At 39.8% G+C, this 14,841-nt stretch overlaps 1 protein-coding gene across 3 annotated transcripts in view; it reads left to right on the top strand.

The window, feature by feature from the left end:
• Positions 1–14,841, top strand: part of LOC109916356 (protein FAM227B-like) — a 261,439-nt gene that overhangs the window by 44,078 nt on the left and 202,520 nt on the right. For all 3 annotated transcript variants that reach the window (XM_048615832.1, XM_048615831.1, XM_048615833.1), the window contains exon 10: positions 733–852. In XM_048615832.1, coding sequence (XP_048471789.1) covers positions 733–852 — 120 coding nt within the window. The remainder of the gene's footprint in view (positions 1–732; positions 853–14,841) is intronic.

The raw sequence follows: 14,841 nt of genomic DNA, 5'->3' as shown, positions 1-14,841 counted from the left end.
GGAGTCTCTCCCACCCAGGTACATTCTGTACTCTTGACACCCTCTGTATGTCTTCCAATTGATATTCAACATGGATGAGTACTAAATCAACTGAGGTGGAGGAAGGGGTTAATAATAGCAGGTGGTTGCCTTGTCCATGTTTGACTTGATACCATGAGACTTTATGGAGTTCAATTTCAATGTTGAGGACTCCGAGGGCAACTCTATTTCAGTTGTGTTCCACTATCCTGCCACTTGTGTGGGACAGGACATAACCAGAGATGATGATGGTGGTGTTTGTGATGTTGCCTATAAGGCAAGATTCTGTGAGTATGACTGTTTCAGGCCGTTGTTTGATTAATCTGTGAGACAGCTCTTAGGATCCCCCAAGGAAAAGTTTGCAGGATTGATACAGATGGGGCTGCCATTTCATTTTCACTGCAAGGTGGCCAATCTGATTTAATTCTTTTTTGACTTCTGTAGCTGTTGGATACAACATCTTTATAACAGTATTCATGCTTTTATGACCATTTGCATGGTTACCATTGTTCTAGATGTTTGTTAATTGATTTTGAATTCCAACAGCTGCCATGGCCCCAGAGCATTCACTTTGCCCTTCGCTCTTCTAATCATGAGCATTTGGCCCCCACCTCCCCACTTAGCACGAGCAATGTTTCATGTAAATAAAATGTCAAATGTATTTCCTTACTCTATTAAGTAACTCCAATGTTAATTTTTTGTTATAATTTGTAGGTCTAAAGCCCTTACCATTTTCTTGGAGACAATGGAACCTGGAATGGCTAGTGAAGTCAATCAGCAAGAGAGGACCTGACCGAAAGGAGAGAATTCTCCGTGAATTAGAACTCAGATCAGGTATGCCACCATTCCCTGAATCTTTGTTATTTTACTGTCTATTGGTACCCTTATATCAGAGGTCATCAAACCAAGGCTCACGAACCAAATGCAGATCTTTTAGCCATAGAGTACAGCTTATTGCTTTAAACAAGAGAGGGAGGTAAACACTTAGGTGCAATTCTGACATATATATTGAGTGAAAACATGTGAGGGAGTCTGATACTCAATGTAGACATTGACTTTTTTTTCAGAACCTATTCAGATGGATCACTGTACAAGTAGGTTAAAACTAGAATGGATTGTTGAGATACAGAAAGTTAGTGTGCTATCTTGAAGCCAACGACATAATAACAAAAGCAAAAATATAAATATTTTACCTCTACCTAAGCTGTCCCAAATTCGCTTACCTCCACCAGCCACATAACCTTCCAAGATCTTTCCTTTACTTGTTTATCTTCAATTTTTGGCCTTGTGTAATGCCAATTTTAATTGCTTCACCATTGTTTCAGTTCCAATGACCTAAGTTATAGAATTATTTCCCTAAACTTCTTCACCTCTTTCTGCCTCTTTACTAAGTTCCTGTGTAGTACATTTGAATGTTTTACTGAATTAAAGGAAGTATGCAGTTGCAAGTTGTTGTGAGTGTCCAAATGCCTATTTTGACCAGCTGGTCTGAAAAATGGTCACTGCTGAGAAATGGTCAACCCTCACATTGGGTCAGATATCTTTCAGATATGGTTTGAGCAGGGCACATTTATCCTCAAAATTGTCCTGTGTTACATCTGCTTTACTCTCATAAACTGACACAGTGAAGTCGTCTTTCTACCTCAACCACCTCTGGCATTTACAGACTTTCCTGCAGCACTACTTAGGGATACCTAACTTGTATCATACCTTCCTAGCACCTTCCTATCTCAAGGCATCATACATAAAACAAGACAAATTATGCCAGAGTTCTATGTACCAGAGAATATCAAATGTTCACATTTTCAAAGGTATCACATTAGCTTGAATATGGCTTAGTGACAGGAGACAAAGGGCGGTGGTTGAAGGTAGTTTGTGTAATAGGAGTCTGATGTGTAGTGGTCAGTGCTCAGTCCTTTATTGTTCATGATATTTATAAATGATGTAGATCAGAATGTGGGAGGCACGATAAGTAAGTTTGTGGATGACACACAGATTGGCCGGGTGGTTTTAGTGAGGAGGTATGTGTTAGCTTACCAGGAGAATACAAAAAGATTGGTCATATGGGCAGATCAGTGACAGGTGGAATTTAGCCCTGTAAGGTGGTGCACTTTGGAAGAAGGAAAAAGTCAAGGGAGTATTCAATGAATGGCATGACACTAGGAAGCTCAGAGGAACATAGGATCTTGGAGTGCATGTCCACAGATTCCTGAAGTTGGCAAGACAAGTTAATAGGGTAATTAAGAAAGCGTTTAGGATGCTTGCCTTTATCAGTCATGGCATTGATTATAAGACCACTGTAGTTATATTGGTGCCGTACAGAACTTCAATTAGGTCCCATTAGGAATACTGTGTACATTCTGGTCATGACACTACAGGAGAATGTGATTGCATTGGAGGGGGTGCAGAGGAGATTCACTGGGATGGAGTAATTCAGCTATAAAGAGAAGCTGGATAAGCTCAGATTGTTTTCTTTGGAGCAGAAAAGGTTGAGGGGTGATGTATAGAGATGTGTAAGATTATGAGGGGCAAGGACAGCGTGAATAGAAAGCACTTGTTCCCCTTAGTTGAAGGATCAATAACAATGGGGCATAATTCTAAAGTGAAAGCCAGGAGGTTTAGAAGGGGTTGGAGGAAAGACTTTTTCGCCCAGAAGGTGGTGTGTCTCTGGAACGCACTGCCTGGGAGGGTAGTTGAGGCAGGAGACGTCGCAATCTTTTAAAAGTACCCGGATGAGTGCTTTATATATCATAACATTCAAGGCTATGGGTCTAGTGTGGTAAAGTAGGACTACAATAGGTTGTATATTTTTGGAAGTACAGACTCAATGGGCCAAAGGATCTCTCCTATACTGTATGATTCTATGATGAAGTTCCACTCTGCTGCATCTTTTACAGTAATGCTGTAACGGATGGAAATGTGATTTTTAATTTTAATTTTTTTTCAGAAAATTGTAATCATTATTATTACCAGCGGTGTGTCTGATGCAATTTATTTAAAAATTACAAATCAGGTAAGACATCTAATGATCCAAAATACAGGATAACAATATATAACTGAACCTCCAACAAGAGACTTTTAGAGGATCTGGCCGTGGTAGTCATGGGACTGAGCACATTCTAGTATTTACAGATGTGTTCACCAAGTTCAGGCAGACCATTCCCATCCATGACCAAAGGATCTTAAGTATAGAAAGGGTGTTAGTACATGATTAGCTTGTCCATATCAGTGTGTCATGTCTGATTCACAATGATCCAGACTTGCAACTTGGAGAGCATGTTCCTACAGAGGCTTCACAAAGTCTATAGTGTTGCTAAGAGGGGTAATGGGAGGTACAAATGAGTCAACGTTGTTCCGCATGACTATCTGCGCACCTTGCCTCCTGAGAGTAAACAAAAGTGGTCTGAGTATCTTTCAAAGCTGATTTATGCTCATAATGACAGCCCACACTCATCCACAGGCTGTTCTCCAAACCATCTCTTCTTTGTATGAGTTTCAGTCCTGTCTGTGGACCACTCCGTGGCCTTATCACATCTCCTGATGGAGGTTGTCATGTCATTGAGTGGTTTCACAAAAGTCACACAAAGCCAAGCCATGTGCTTGAGATGGCATCCAAGAGAATTGAGAGAAACACCGAGCAGTAAAAAAGTGAACAATCGCAAAGATGACACAACTGACCTTCCGAAATAACAAGGTGTAGAGCTGGATGAACACAGCAGGCCAAGCAGTATCAGAGGCGCAGGAAAGCTGACGTTTCGGGTCTAGACCCTTCTTCAGAAATGGCCTGCTGTGTTCATCCAGCTCTACACCTTGTTATCTCAGATTCTCCAGCATCGGCAGTTCCTACTATCTCTGTAACAACTGACCTTCCAATTGGTGCAAGGGTATTCCTCTGAAATCAGAATATTGGGCATCAGAATAAGATACAAGATGTCTGGAACTCTGAACCCCACAGAATCATCAGGTGACTGATACAGATGGCCACATCGAGCTGGGGGGCAACTTCAGAAAACGGTTCACAAGTTGCTTAAGGTCAGCAATGTGGTGGATGATGTGGAAGCAAGAAGGTCACTCAGCAGTATTGTGGAATCTGAAGTATCAGTAGGTGATGGCTCGAGTGAGGTGGAATTGGATAACGATAAGGAATCCTGGTGTGACCTGTGTATTGTTAATCCGGGATCACCTCCAGTAGGAAGAGGCTGACTCACATCCTAGAAAACTGCAGGAAGAACCTGTTGGGAGGCGAAAACTAAGGCAACAAATGCCACTGATCATACAACTCCTGGAAACTTGACCAACTTAGACACTAATGTGAGTGATCCACCACAGAACTTGGGTCCTTTTGGAAGAAGCTATCAGTACAGATAAGAGATTGGAGAATGTTTTGTAAAGAAAATGCTGATATCACCCCATCTCTTTACCATTTGCACAGATTGGTGAAACAAGAAGGGAATGCTACCACAAATGTAGGCCCAAATAATCTAATCATCATGACACAGTTGAATTTGCTAATCACATACTGCTTCACAAATGGTCACTGTGTGTTATGTATAGTTGCCAGGATGGCAAGTCTCAAGGAAAAGGTGTAATGGAACCTCCAACAACAGATTGCATGGCCAAGGAGAGTACCAAGCAGGGCAGTCAAGCAGTTGTGCTGGGACCTCCAACAGAGGTAATGATGGCGAGGAAGGGCTCCAAGCATGGCAGATAGACCAGTTGAATCGATCCTGTTTGGAGGAAAGGGTATCTTTGGTGAAAGGTGGCCAGTTGGGAGAAGGATGAGACAGACAAAGGATTTCTTCAACCAAATGTAAACCACAGGCATAATTCCATACAAACACTGTATTTTCCTTGTTTAACCTTCATTTCCGTCCTGTTTGTAATGACCTGGCACCAATGGAGTAAAGAATCCCTGTGTCATGATTTTGGCATGTCCATGTGTTCAGATCTCATGTTATAAATACAGCAAAGGAAAGATGTAATGTAAATTTACGATGACTTTATCAAGGATTTATGATTACAGATATGAAGTTAGCATTGATAAGTTTGGGCTTTTTATTAATTTAAATACAACGTATAATCTGATAGAGATCTTCAAAATTGTGAAGGATTCTTTAACATATATTTTTTAATCAACTGTTCTCAGATGTTATTACACACCTCTGCAGTTGGTGGGACCTGAACACGGGTCTGTGGCTCAGAGGTAGGGGCATCACAACTTACAATAAGAACCCAGGGTTCTTTATATAATGATTGTTTCCAGTATTTGGCAATAAAGGACATAGATATAAATGTAAACACTGGGCATCCATTTCTTGTTCTAACATTTTATGATTCGGTATTGTTGGTCGGAAACCGTTGGAATCAATTTCTCTGAATTTGTGTAGTCCGTATGTAATGCACTACTTTTATTCTACTGGCCAGAATGGCTTGACAATCTGATGTGGTCATCTCAATTGGCCAAATTTCTGTTTTGTGGTGAAACAACTGAATTAATATAGTTGGATGGTGACAACAGGACCATGTTAATGTCTTTAAATCTTTAGGATGTTAGTGAAGAAGAAACCCAATAAACCTTATAGCGTTTGAAATAAGAATTCTGTGTTTGCAATTAGGCTAGCCTGTCAACCTTTCCATGCTGCAAGGCTACTTGACTTACAGTTTACAGTGTGTCATTTGTGAAAAAAAATTGAAAGCTTACAAAAGGAAACAAAAGGAATTTCTCTCTTTATGGTGTTATAAAATGAATGCAGTTCAACAATTTCACTCAGACTGGCTAAAAGTTTAATGGCTCTCTTTAAAGTCATCAAATGCTATAGTATTTCTTTTAAAGAAACAGTGGTTTAGATTATATCAAAAGTCGGCTAAATATCAATTTCGGGGGAGTTTCCTGGAGGATTTCTGTCCATGAGCTCTGGTAAATTATCTCATGCAATTCGCCGCAGCTCATGTTATTATGTATGTACTGTTTCTAGGGCACCGTGCTGATGTTCTCATGTGCTCACCAGCGGTGAAAGTAATTGCCTGCCAGGATCTTCTGGAATTTCCCTACTAGCACCATATTTGAAGTCTAACCGTGCACCAGATCAAAGGCTGCCAGCATGAATAGCCCTTCAGAATAAATGTAGAGGGAGGGAATTGCAAAACAAAAGCTTCAGACGGAGATTGGTGGCACAGATGATACTTCATTGCAAATTGAATCTCTTGTTTGTAAATGTTTTTACTACTTTACATCACCGTCTGTCTGATCGACTGTCGCAGTAACTGCAGCTACAAGAGTGAAGTTAAACAGGCTACTGATCTGAAGTGCCATACCCTGTTAAAATCTTGTCTGAAAGACTGCTACTCTTTTCTGAATGCCCAGCATAGCATTAGCATCTTGTCATTGCTCACATGTTGAGAAACGTTCAAACTGTCAAGAACATTAGTCTTTTATTAAACGACAGCAAAAGTTAAGGCAGAACAAAAAAAAAGCTGCATTTGCTTCTGAGACTAAACAGCTGCTTGCTTTGTGACAAGAACAAATTTACAGTCAATGAATGATTACTTCATCTAACTTAGATCTATTAGAACCAGTTGTCAATTAAAATCTTTTTGGCTTGTTTCATCCAAGGTTCCAGCAATAGTACTGATCTCTGTGCAGCTGTCTGAATGACTTACTGCTAATCCCCAAACGTTTTTCACTGGACCTGCAGGACTGATTGTGGTTCACTTACTGGACTATAATAATATGGAACCTCTGACTGCCCAACCAACTGACTGACCATGTCCAAGGCCATGGACTGAGATTGGACAGTGCCATGACAAACTGTACTGATGCTGCCTAAATGACAACAGTCCCCCAGCATTTGATTAAGGATCACTCTCCTTTGAATTTGAAACATGGTTATTTGGCTGAAGTCCATGCCGAGTGTTTGCTGCATAAACTGCTGTCACATGTTGTTGATGTGAGATTGACATAACATGGTGCCGTACAGCACATATCCACCCCTTTGATGGATCACTGCCTGGCAAACATGATAGGCTAGCTGGCTTTGTGATTGCACTACTAGGCAAGGCAAAATTGAAGTAATTTTGTCTGTAAGTTCCGAATGAGGCAGCAAAGCACAAAAGGGGAAGGCAAGGCAGGTATGCTGTGACCATTCAAGTTGATGCAAAGTAGTGCTAAGAAAGCAATCATTGGTCCCTGAGATACACCCTGCTTCGATGCATGAGATTGTATGAGTTGCCTGTCCCTGCTTGCAAAGCAGCCTGGCAGCAGCATTACAACTAAACGTCAGTGAGTTCCAAGGTACAGTATTAAAGTGATGAACTGTATGGTAAGTGGGTGGGAAATGTGCCATGATGATGTGGTCAGGCTGATGCATGTGTAATGTGGACAGGGAAGGGTATGGCAGATGAGGCTATTCACTGCCTATGGACATGCTTGGTGATGTAAGGGAGTGCTGGCTTAGACAGAGGCTCGACAGTGAGCTGCTGGCGCCAGGTACTTCCTCTGGCTTTCAAGTCAGAAATTATCTCGGTTTCTTCCTGCTTTGAGGGAAAAAAAGCAAATTGCGTTTAGATAAAATGAGAATAGGTAATAATGAACTAGAAATGCCTTCAAATACAGTCCTCACTGTTTGCTAGCAAGATTTGTGTCTCTCCATTAAAACCTTGTGTGTAAAATCAGAATGCTTTTCTTAATGTTGAGAATTTTACTTTTCCAATCTTGCCATATTTTCCCAACTGTTTCTGCATTGCCCACTGTTACAAAGTTGTGTAGAGTACTCGTGAATTGGAAGACAGGAAGCTAGAATTTGTTTCTGAAAATGATGGGGGGTGGGGGAAGTGTGCGTGGTTCCTTTAATAGGTAAAGTGCTTTTATAAGCCTGAAGATTCACACAGAAATTGCGTCTGCAAGCAGCTGAATAGGTACAGACAGTTCTGAAATCGAAATATGTATCATTTGGCTGTGTGATTGGAAATAGGCTTGTTTTGATGTTTTGGCAACTAGCTTGAAGATCAACCAATTAATTTAACCCAAGTACTTAGAGATTGAAAACCAATTTAATTTAAATCTGATGGTTTTGCCAACCTCTAACCAATGCACTTGTAAGAAAATTGATATGTCATCCAAGGTATATAAGAAGATGGTTTTTGAAAATCAGGGGAGAGCAAACAGACATCTGAGGAATAAACATCTAGCTTTCACAGAAATCTCTCAGCTCTCTGAGAAAGCGCCATCTATCCATAAAAAGCACCAAGGCACTTCTAACTAAAAGACCTTGCAGAAGAATTCACAGAGAAAACATTCCTGACAGAAGGATCAGCAGAGAAGACAATGAACATTCTGGAACATTTAATCTGGCTGTATTTTGAGAGTATAAGTTTTAATTTATTTTTATTATTACTTGGGTTTATATAAGTGGGATTTGTGTTTATTGGAACAGGTTGCCAGTAGAATTTTGTTCAATTAGAGAATAGTTAGTAGTTAGGGGGAATTGTTCAATTTCTTAGTAGTTCTGTTAATTTGTTCAATGTTAGGGTTAAATAAATAAATTGTTATTTGTCTCTTATAAAGTGAATGTCAGGGATTTTCTTTCATTTAACTACTCCTTTTTAACAGATTAGGCTAGGTGAGGCGAGCTTCACTGGGTGTTTTGGGTTTAATTATTAGGGTGGATGCAGAGGTACCCTTCTAACAGATTGGGGACTTGTTTTTGATTTTAATTATCAGAGGGGTTTGACCTCCCCTTCCTAACAGATTGGGGGCTCAGTCCAGGATCTGGCCGGTTTGTGTACGGGATCTGCGCGGATTTGTACAGATTTAAACAGACTTGGGGATTAGTGTCCGAGATCTTTAAATAAAACTTAGTTGAGAAAAATCTGTTTAATTTCTGTTACTTGTGGTTGGTTAAATCAAAAATGAGGAAAATGGCCCTTAACATTGCTAAAGAGGTTCTGGATGCTTCCCAAATTTGCCATGAAAGTTTAGAAAAACCGAAGAAGGATTTACTTTTATACTTAGCAAACAGGCTAGAATTGGGTTTAACAAGGGATAAGAAGAAAGCTGAAATTGTAATGGAGTTGGTCAAGCATTTAGGTATATCAGAGAAAGTGCAGTGGAGTTAGAAAAACTTAAATTGAAAATTAGACCATTGGAGTTAGAAGATAAGGAAAAGGAAAGAAGAGCCAGGGCAGAAGAGGAGGAAAGGGAACTGAAACGGTTTGAATTACAGTTAAAAGTAGAGGAAAAAGAAAAGGAAAGAATTGCTTTAGCCAAACAAAAATAAAGAGAGAGAAGAGAGGGAGAAAGAGAGAAAGTTTGAACTTTGGAATTTACAAATTAAACAGGATAGCCGACGTGAAAGGATGAAAATGAAGGTAGTAGATGGGTTTAGTGAAGAGGAGAGTGATGATGAGCAGACCCATTGTGGCCAAGGACCTGATAGAGATATATACAAATATGTCAAAACATTACCAAAATTTGATGAAAAAGATGTAGAAGGCTATTTCATTTCCTTTGAGAAACTGACTAGGCAGATTAATTGGCCAGAGACTGTGTGGGTAATGTTAATTCAGACCAAGTTGGTAGGCAGGGCTAGTGAAGTGTTTGCAGTGCTGTCAGATGAGGTGTCAAAAGATTATGAAGATGTTAAACCAGCTATTTTGACTGCCTACGAATTGGTACCAGAAGGATATTGACAACAGTTCAGAAACATGAAGAAGGAACCAGGTCAGACTTGTGTCGAATTTAAAAGAATTAAACACAACAACTTCAATAGATGGGTGAGAGCATTAAAGATAGAAAAGATATATGAGGATCTTAGAGAGAGATTATTCTGCTGGAGGAATTTAAAAACTCACTTTCAGAAATGATAAGAACTCATGTTGAGGAACAGAAAGTTCAGACAGTGAGAAGAGCTGCAGAGATGGTGGATGAATATGCATATATATTAGCGCATTAATTGACGTTTAGCTTCTGACAGCAATTTCATTCTGTGAGGATTAGAAATTGGGAAGAAGGGAGATCCTTCAATCAAAAAATAGATCACACTGGAAACAGTTTACCACAGGTGAAGGAATAAACCCAAGAGGGTAAAAAGGAGGTGAAAGGCCTCGGGCGTTTTCACTGTAGTGGAGTGGGACACATAAAGTCGCAGTGCTGGTGGTTTAAGAAAGGCACTGGGAAAAAGGACGTGGTAAAAGAGGCTAAACCAGTGGGATTAATTGAGGTAGTGAAGGAAATCCCAAGAGAAGTCAATGAGCTGGAGGAGAGTGCACAACCTATCCGTGGACTGGATAGTAAGATAGTGCCTGATCTCTACAAAGACTTCACCTCTGTGGGTAAGGTTTACGTAGGAAGAACAGGGTGAGAAGGTAAAGGAGTTAAAATATTGAGAGATATAGGAGCTAGTCAGTCTCTAATATGATGAGATGCAAGTATTTGCACTCCTTCTGATATGTTACCGGACAGAGTGATAATCTGTGGAATAAATGGAGAGAGATTTAGCATTCCCCAGTGTAAGATAAGGCTAGAAAGTCCAGTCTAGACTGGGGAAGTGACAGTGAGAGTGATTGGTTGAGTGTCTGTTCCAGGAGTACAGGTTGTTCTTGGAAACGACCTAGCAGGATCAAAGGTGGGAGTGATGCCCCTTGTATTAGAGAAGCCAAAGGAAAACCAGGGAAGTGAGGAGTTAAAAGAAAAATACATTGGAATTTTTCCAGACTGTGTGGTAACAAGATCCCACAGTCATAAGTTAAAGCAAGAGGGAAAACCAAAGAGAAAGACAAAGGTGTTGAGGTCCAGTTAGCTAACACTCTGTTTGATGAAATAATAGAGGGAAAACCTAAACAGGTAGAGGATCAGGCAGAGGTATTTGATTCTGAATAATTAAAGGAGTTACAACAAAAAGATAAGACAATAAAAGATTTATATCATAAGGCTTACTTGGAAGGGGAATCAGCATGTATTCCCGAATGTTATTACCTGAAGGATAGAACCCCAAGGTGAAAATGGAGACCACAGCAATTTAGTGCAGAGGAGAAATGGGCAGAAGTTCACTGGATTGTGTTGCTGGTAGCATACAGGCAGGAAATATTGCAGGTAGCACATGAATTACCTGTAGGAGCTCATCTAGGGGTGGGGCTAAGATACAAAAGCACTTCTGTTGGCTTGGATTACATAAATATGCAGTTGAATTTTGTTGTACCTGCCATATGTGTCAAATGGCAGGAAAACCACAGGCAGTAATAAAACCAGCGCCTTTGATGCCAATTCCCGAATGTGAAGAATCTTTCACATGGATTATGATTGATTGTGTTGGTCCCATCCCTAAAACCAAAAGCGGGAACCAGTATTTGTTAACCACAATGGATGTGTCTATCAGATTTCTGGAGGCAATTCCATTATGAAATGTTAAGACAAAAAAGGTTGTGGAGTTGCTTGCTTTCTTTACCCATATGGACTACCCAGAGAGATTCAGTCAAACCAAGGGTCCAACTTTACCTGAATCCCAGGGAGCATTGCAAAGGTGGCATCAGACAATAAAGGCCATGCTGAGGGCCCATTGCTAAGATTACCCAAATGATTAGGATAAAGGAGAATTTATATTGATTGCTATTAGAGATGCTCAAAATGAATCACCTCAGTTTACTCCATTTGAATTGCCATTCGGACACGAAGTAAGAGGGCCTTTAAAATTAATTAAGGAAAAGTCAATAGGTCAGAAATCAGAGATCTCGCAGTTGGATTATGTATCTGAAGTGGGAGAAAGATTAAACAGAGTGGGTGAATTAGCTAGACAACATTTGCACAGCACCCAGTGAAGCAAGAAGCAGATAAGAAATCTAAAATTTGTACGTTTGCCCATGGACATAAAGTGTTGGTGCTGTTATCAGTGGTAGGAGATTCCTTCACAGCAAGGTTTAGTGGTCCCTATCGGATTGAGAAGAAGTTCAGTCAGGTGAATTATCTGGTAAAGATGCCAGGTAGAAAAAAAAAATGATCAGGTATGTCACGTGAATATGTTGAATCTTTACTATGACAGGGACAGGGGACTGGAGAAATCGATATTAGTTACTGCCCCTCAGAGTGAGGAATCAAATCCAGATGATCTGGATTTTGATATGCCTCAAAATAAATAGTGAGGAAATCCTTAAAAAATGGGATGGGATAGTGTGCTATCTGTCTCAGGAGCAGAGAACTGATTTGAAAGGCTTGTTGCAGCAATATGAGGACATACATAGGAATAGAATGGGGAGGACTAATGTTACAGTACATGAGGTTGAAATAGGAAATGCTGTTCTAATAAAACAACACCCTTGCAGGCTTGATCTTCTGAAACCAGTACAGGTACAGGAGGAAGTGAACGCGATGCCCTAAGAGGACATCAAGCTGAGTCAAAGTGAGTGGAGTTCACCAATCGTGTTGGTTCCTAAACCTGATGGTACTGAACGATTCTGAGTGGATTATCGGAAGGTCAATGCCGTAACTAAATCAGACTCATACCCAATTCCAAGGCTGGAGGACTGTGTGGAAAAAGGTGGACAAGCCACTTACATGACAAAGTTAGATTTACTTTGTGGTTAGTGGCAAGTACCTTTGTTGGAGAGAACGAGAGAAGTTTCTCCATTTGTAATCCCAAATGGGCTATATCAATTTAAAGTAATGCCCTTTGGAATGAAGAACGCACCAGCGACATTTCAAAAACTTATGAACAGAGTTGTGACAGGATTGACTAATTGTGCCAATGATACAAATGACTTTGTGATCTTCAGCCATTCATGAAAAGATCACATGGTGTATTTAGCTGAGCACTTTGAAAGACTACGGAAGGCAAAACTGGTCATTAATTTAACAAAAACTGAACTTGCAGAAGGCAGAAGTGACGTTCTTGGGGCACAATATCGGACATGGAAGGATGACCTTCAGGAACGTGAAGACAAAGGCCATTGAGGAATTTGCAAGACTATCCATGAAGAAAGAGGTGCTTTGATCTTTGGGACTGTCTGGGTCCTACCAGAAGTTTATACCAAACTTTAATAGTGTGGTGGCGCTGCTTATGAATTTGCTAAAGAAGAACATGAAATTTCAGTAGACAGAACAATGCCAGGAGGCATTTGAGAATTTAAAAGCTGTGTCAACCACCGCACCAGTTTTAGCCACACCAAATTTCTTGAAACCCTTTAAAGTCGCTATTGATGCAAGTGATGTAGGGGTTGGAGCTGTGTTGATGCAGGAGGATGATTGCGGAATTGAAAGTCCAATCGGTTATTTTTCAAAAATACTCAATATCCACCAGAGAAAATATTCTACCATTGAAAAAGAGTTATTGTGTTTGGTAATGGCTTTACAATATTTTAATGTTTATGTTACAAACAATGTACCGTAGACAGTTGTGTATACAGACCACAACCCTCTCACCTTTTTGGAAATATTTAAGGACAAGAATACAAGACTATGTCGTTGGAATCTCATGTGACAAGCATTTAATTTACAGATTGTACATGTTGCAGGTCGTAAAAATGTTATTGCAGATGGGTTATCGTGGGTTTAAAAGAAAAATGTGTATATAACATTGAACACTATTGGTCCAATGTTATATGTGTATGCAGAATTAGTATGAAATGTGTAACTTCAGATTACTGACCTATGTATTTCGTGATAACGGTGTTAAGGTTTAGAGAAAAAAAATGAAGCCATTTCTTCAAATGATGGTTCATTTTTTTAAGGTGGGAGATGTAACGAAGTTGAGTAGACTACTTGTGAATTAGAAGACAGGAAGCTAGAATTTGTTTGCAAAAATGATGGGGGGTGGTGGGGGAGAGAGTGCATGGTGCCTTTAAGAGGTAAAATGCTGTTCTAAGCTTGGAGATTTACACAGCAAATGTGTCCGTAAGCAGCTGGATAAGTACTGACAGTTCTGAAATTGAAACATGTATCATTTGGCTGTGTGATTGGAAACAGGCTTGTTTTGATGTTTTGGCAACCAGCTAGAAGATCAGCCAATTAATTTAACCCAAGCACTTGGAAATTGAAAACCAATTTAATTTAAATCTGATGGTTTTGCCAACCTCGGACCAATGCTAGTGTAAGAAAATTGATATGTCATCCAAGGTATATAGGAAGAAAGCTTTTGAAAATCAGAGGAGAGCAAACAGTCATTTGAGGAATAAACATCTAGCTCTCACAGAAATCTCTAACCTTTCTGAGCAAGCACCATCTACCCATAAGAGGTACCATGGCACTTCTAGGTAAAAGTCCTCAGAGAAAACATTCCTGACCGAAGGATCAGTGGCGAAGGCAAAGAACATTCTGGAAGACTCAACCTGGCTGTCTAAGTTTTGATTTATTTTTATTATTACTTAGGTTTATATATGTGTGACTTGTGTTTATTGGAACAACATACCAGTAGAATTTTGTTCAGTTTGGGAATAGTTAGTAGTTAGGGGGGAATTGTTCAATTTGTTAGTAGTTCTGTTAATTTGTTCAATGTTAGGACTAAATAAATAATATGTTACTTGTTGCATATAAACTGAATATCGGGGATTTTCTTTTATTTAACCACTCCTTTTTAACAGATTAGGTGAGGTGAGCTTCTCTGGGTGTTTTGGCCCAACAATTTGGGGACTTGTGTTTGAATTTTAATTATCAGAGGAATTCAACCTCCCATTCCTAACATCCATGTCATTCAACTTCAGGAAAGATTCTGCCCTTTATTTCTTTGCTTTTGTTCAGTGGAAGAATAAAATACTTCTGTTCAAAATAGTATAAAGCTTAGTTAAGGAGACAACAAGTTGTAGAGCTGGATGAACACAGCAGGCCAAGCAGCATCAGAG

The sequence above is a fragment of the Rhincodon typus genome, chromosome 33 (assembly GCF_021869965.1).
Source record: "Rhincodon typus isolate 14 chromosome 33, sRhiTyp1.1, whole genome shotgun sequence".
NCBI classification, from domain to species: domain Eukaryota; kingdom Metazoa; phylum Chordata; class Chondrichthyes; order Orectolobiformes; family Rhincodontidae; genus Rhincodon; species Rhincodon typus.
This window is presented reverse-complemented; position numbering and strand designations above follow the sequence as displayed.